Below are 6,000 nucleotides of genomic sequence, written 5' to 3' on the forward strand. Positions count from 1 at the left end.
CTGTGTTATTTCATGTCAAAATTATTTTATCCTATTTCAAAAACAGAAGACAAGATAAACCAATTGACATTTGTCTTTGTTTTTGGCCTAGATTGTGACTGAAAAGGATCATTTACATGTTTCCATTTATTTGTTTATTAAAATAAATACATGGACAGACTTGCAGTTATAGCTATTGCCTTTTATTATAGCACAAAGTTTATTACTAGACTATCCCACTTTAAAAAAATAATTTATAATGTGTCTGCAGTATTATGTCTGCAAGCACTGGAAGGCACTCTATATGTTTTTTGCATGTGTTCAAGAAATTAAGGTGGGAAGAACCAATAGTTAAATAGATGGACGAATCAAAAGCTGGCTGGAGGGATGGACGGACAGATGACTAAATGGTTGCATACTGTATAACTACATGGCTATGTATGATAAGATAATTACTGAAGTCATCTTATTAATCTTTTAACTGTCAGCTTCAAAAAATAATTACTATTTCATTAAAACTTTATACCGCTGCTTTCCACAGAAAATGTATGCCAAATTAAGCTAATTAGTAATTAGAAACCCAGCTATTTTGAATAATGATGTTTAATGCTCTAGTTTTTTTTTTTTTTTTACAATGCAACCCAATTTTAAGGCATACACCACAAGCAATATATGTTAAAGTATTGTATTCTCTGTGCTTATATCAATACATTTAATATCTTCCTTTCTTCATCAGAGTGAACAAGACGAAAATCAAGTACAACTGGCTGGAGATGATATTGATTTGCCAGATGACCTGAGAAAAATGATGGCAGAGGACGAAGATGAAGAAGAAGAGAAGGAGTCTTTCTTGAATCATATTCAGAATATTCAGAATATGGATATTGATACAATAAAAGATAAAGCACAGGCTACAATTTCAGAACTGAAACAGACTGCTGAGCAGAAATGTATTCTTATGTGATTTTGACTATAATTTGATCCTCCATAAACTTTGCTGTAAGTTTGTAAAAAGTCACTAAAACATTTTTCATCTGTATATACTGATCTCATTTAACAAGCTCATTATTTATAACTTTTAAATACTTTGTAAACTATGGAGTTAGACAAGTGCATAATAAACTATTCAGTAAATATAGACATTAGCTACCTCTCAACTGTCCCTGATTTTCAGGGACGTCCCTGATTTTGACTCAAATTTTAGCTCTGTCCCTCTTAATCCCTCCTAAAACTAGTGACTTTTGGAGGAAAGGTGGTGAATTACACTTAATGAATAATGGCAATAATTAAGAGTTACAGACTTCTTTTACTTCAGAAAATGTGTATTAATTCATATGCTCTGAGTCTGTCAATGTTTCAAGTTAATAGCATTAATATTTTAAAAGTGTCCCTGATTGTCCCTGATTTTTTCGTGACTTGTCCCTGATTCAGTTGAAATTTGTCCCCGATTGGTTGAGAGGTCTCTAAACAAATATAGTCACATTTGTCAAAATACTAGAAAATGTAACTTTTCAAGAAATAAACACACAAGATAAATAGATGCAGTCTCACATGTCAAAATACTGAAAAAGTTATTTTTCAATAATGCATTCATGATGAAGAATCTTATAAAAGTTCCAGCAGCAATCAAATTCTATCATTCCTATACAGTTAAAATTTTGAAAGAGTTAATAGTCCTTTGTGGTGTGCTTCATTACATTTTTAAAAGTTTATTGTCTGAAAATGAATTTGGATTTTAAACTTTGTCCATCTACATGTTTTATTTCATTTTAAGAAATTTACCCAAGATAGTATGGACTATTTAGTTTCAAACCAACCTTATAATCTTGATGAATTGTAAAGGTTTGTTTTTTCATAGAAAATGTAGAAAGAGCTCAATAGTATAGTATTTTATTTATTTATTTATTTATTTTACATTTGTTAACTGGGATAGTCCAACTGGGCACAGGTCCATTTTCAGTGGAGGCCCAGGGAGAAAAGCTCCACATGTGCATAGTTACATAAGAGTTAAACAGTAGCAGTTTTATACAGTCACATATAGATACCAGTACAGAATTATAGGACTATATGCATACTTGGAATACATACATACTTAAACTTAACATTGTAGTTTTCTTGTTCAAACTTAGACATTTTCAGTGGTACAAGGCTGAAAAAGGTAGCATGTCATTCAGTAATACAATACATATGAGAATGAGACTATAGTAATTTCTAAAGTAGAAAAAAGTCTCAAATGCACTTCTGTAATTAAAGGAGTCTGCCAATAAGCAAAACCCCTTATTTTGCACAATTCATTTAACAATGGGGCCATGATTTCTGAGGGGAAATTCCAATTTAAAAAAAAAAAAAAGAGTTAATGTGTCAGTGTTCAGCTAGTGGTCTGTATGTTTCTGGACCCCCAAAGCTCTTCGGGTCTATACGTTATAATGTGGTATATTTTATTCCTCAGTTTTGAAAGAAAAAAAAAAATCTTTAACTATTTTCATTACAGTTATCCAGAAGATTTGTGCATGTGGTGAAAAGAAAACATTGTATGTAAGGTACCCAACGATACATAAGCATTTTATAGTATTCACAAATTTTATCTATAAAAGGCTATTATTCAACAGAAAACGTAAAAGGTATTTCATATACACTATTTGTATTTGTTGTTAAAAAATTAAATGTATGTATTTTGGACTTTCTTGGCATTTTTTCATGCTATTTATACAGATGGTGTTAAAATGGAAATTTTTTTTAAGTTATAGTGATATAGCTGACCTACAAATAATTTTATGTTTACTTACTGTGTAGGCTAAACTTGAATCAAACATTAATGTAAATAAAAGCAACAGTCTCCATATTGAAAAACTTAGTTTCACATTGCATATACCACCATTAGAAAATTGACTGTGTAGGGAATGCAGCTATCTTGTGTTATAGTAGACATGCCACTCTGTTTTACAACACAATTCAATGAAAATGTGAAAAAAATTCTTTAAATCATTTGATTGTATAATACATTAGTTTACATCATATAAGCACAGTAAAACCTTTTAATGTGAGCGCTTTCGTTCACATAAAGTAAATAAACTTCATCAGACAAGTAAAAGGTATACAAGTAAGCACTTAAATGCATTTCCCAGTTTATAACATCACAAACCCACCCTAAAAAGTCATGTGATTTTGAACTTCCTCACTAATTCATCCATATTAAATATATACATAATATTATTCCCATTTAATACAAGGTAAATATAAATATATATAGGTATATAAACATAAATAAACACAATAAAATATAGATGTCAAAGATCTATATACTGCAATACCACAGGCTCTGGGCATTAGTTTGGTAAGGAAATTCCTGATGGAGAAAGGTGTTGGCAGAAATGAGCTGAACCTAATAGAAGACCTGTTAGAAGTGATCTTGGAAAATAACTTTTTATTATTCGATAAGAACTATTATTTGCAGAAGAGTGGGGTTGCCATGGGGTCACCTTGCAGGGTCAGCTTTGCAAATAGAGCCATGGCTTTTTGGGAAAATACATTTTTGTTTCCTAATAACACTTTCAAGAACAATGTGAGATGGTATACATGATTTTTGGATGATATGTTCCTATTAATAAAAAGGAATTTAGAAACAGTCAATCAGTTGTTAGAGGAGATGTCAAATATGACATCCATTTTACAATTTACGTTTCATTTTGATAAACATGAAATGGCCTATTTGGATGTGAAATTGAATAAGGATAACATCAATAGTAGATACATAACCCGCATATATAGAAAACCTACATATTCTAACGACTTTCTTCATTTTACCAGTAACCACCCCACATATCAAAAGCGGGCCGTGGTGAAGGGGCAGCTCGTAAGAGCTGCCAGAATGAATTCCCTTAACCAGGACTTTGACAATGAATGTCAAATGTTGAGGAATATGTTCATCAAGAGGGGCTATCCACCCCATTTCTTGGATGACATCCTGGTTGAAGTGGAGAGGAAGTGAATGACAGGCCACTTCAGACCTATTTTAAATAGGAACGTATTTGAAAGTAATATGGAGATGGAAAATACAACAATAAATATAAATCCTATGGTAGAAAATGAATTTAATGTTAGTTTTATAGCAACCTTTTCTAAGGATGCAAGTGCCCTTAGGAACATTTTAAATAAAAACTGGGCCCTTATAAATGAAGATGCAACCCTTAGGTCTAAACTGATGTTTAAACCTAAAATAACATATAGAAAGGGGATCCAACATTAACTCTATCCTAGAAAGGAATTTGAAACCTTATTTACCTAATAAGGGCATGAAGAAATGTGGTAGATGCCCCTATTGTAAATTTATACAGACAACAACAACCTTTACTGTATTAGATGAACAGTATGAGTTGCAGGGTAGATTTGATTGTAACATGAAAGGGGTACTTTACCTAACACAGTGTCAATTGTGTGCTTGTTTCTATGTAAGGAAAACAGAGAGACACTTTAAACAGAGAATCTATGAACACCAATACAGTATAAATAAACAAAATAGCACCAATGCCTTGGCCAGGCATATTATGGATAAACCTAATCATCCGTTTAAATATTTGGTAATTGAGCAGGTAGTACCCAATTATAGGGAGGGTCCGTGGACTTTGAAATTAGATGAGCATGAGCTTTTGTGGCAATTAAGATTCAATGCACACTCATATCCCGGACTAAATGACTACTGCTCTTTGAAATGCATTTTAAAATTGAAGTCATTATTAAGATGACTATGGAACAAAAACACCAAAATGAAAATAATTTATGGTGTTTGTTTATTTATGTTTATATACATATATATATATATATATATATATATATATATATATATATATATATATATTTAAATGTACCTTGTGTTAAATGTGAATAATATTATGTATATATTTAATATGGATGATTTCGTGATGAAGTTTAAAATCACATGATTTTTTTAGGGTGGGTTTGTGATGTCATAAACTGGGAAATGTATTTAAGTGCTTATTTGTATACCTTTTACTTGTCTGATGAAGTTCATTTACTTTATGTGAACGAAAGCGCTCACATTAAAAGGTTTTACTCAAAGTTCGATTTACTGGATTTATTTAAGCTACGAGGTGCTTGGACTCCTGAATTGAGTTTTTGTTTGTATTTTAACCTTCTTGAGTTTGTCTTGGAATTTCTACAGGCACATCAGATGTCTATGATAACAAATATGTGACAATCTCAGTGTTGCTTGATGAATTATTTGTCATTTTTTCCAGTTCACACACAACAGCAAGCTTTTGTGAATTTAGCTGTGATCAGTATATGTAGCTTTTCACTGGAGAACCAGTTCCCATGACCATGATATAAGGCACAAGTCTGGAATAATTTCCAATTACATCTCAGTTCCATTTAGGACTATGACTATAGTTCGGGTCTATATCACAACGTCGAACTTTACAAAAGTTTGATCGTTGTAATATCGAAATGTTATGTTCGAAACCCAACAAAACCAAAAGCACAGAACAGTGATTTTTTTTCCCAGGGAAAAAAATCTCTTTTCTGTGACAATAAAAAAAAAAAAATTAACCTTAAACCTAAACTGAAGTGGGGGGGCTTCACCCCCCCCACACTTAAATATACCAACTCCAAGATTGCACCACAGTGGAGGAAATAGCAAAGCCCTGAAAAGAGCCCACCAATGTTTTTCCCTTTGAAAAAAGTTGATGTGCCGTGGCTTTGCTATTTTCTACTTTTGGACTTTAGGGTTCAGTATTACAATGTTCAAACTTGTTTTAGTTCGACGTTGTAATATAGACCCCTACAATTCTGCACATATCCATCATCTTTGGGTTCAGCCTGTCTTAACCTGACAACTTTATCAAATGTCTTGTTTTCACTCTATTGGTTTTTTATTTCAGTTTTTGCTTTCAAGTCTGGTAGAACTATGCCAATTTGTGATCTAAGCCTTTACAAGAGAACCACTTCCACAGGAAACAAACCTGACAATACATGAGGTATAATTCTGTTATTAAACAGGAACAT

The 6,000-nt window shown here is 32.0% G+C and overlaps 1 protein-coding gene across 1 annotated transcript in view; it reads left to right on the top strand.

Annotated features, from left to right (window-relative positions):
• CPLX4 (complexin 4) overlaps window positions 1-985 on the top strand; it is a 149,998-nt gene extending 149,013 nt beyond the window's left edge. Inside the window, exon 3 of the mRNA XM_044070444.1 lies at window positions 716-985. Coding sequence (XP_043926379.1) covers window positions 716-943 — 228 coding nt within the window. The 3' untranslated portion in view covers window positions 944-985. The remainder of the gene's footprint in view (window positions 1-715) is intronic.
• Window positions 986-6,000: the final 5,015 nt, after the last annotated feature.

Source organism: Protopterus annectens, chromosome 1.part0 (assembly GCF_019279795.1).
Source record: "Protopterus annectens isolate FY-2018-M chromosome 1.part0, PAN1.0, whole genome shotgun sequence".
In the NCBI taxonomy this organism is placed as follows: Eukaryota; Metazoa; Chordata; order Ceratodontiformes; family Protopteridae; genus Protopterus; species Protopterus annectens.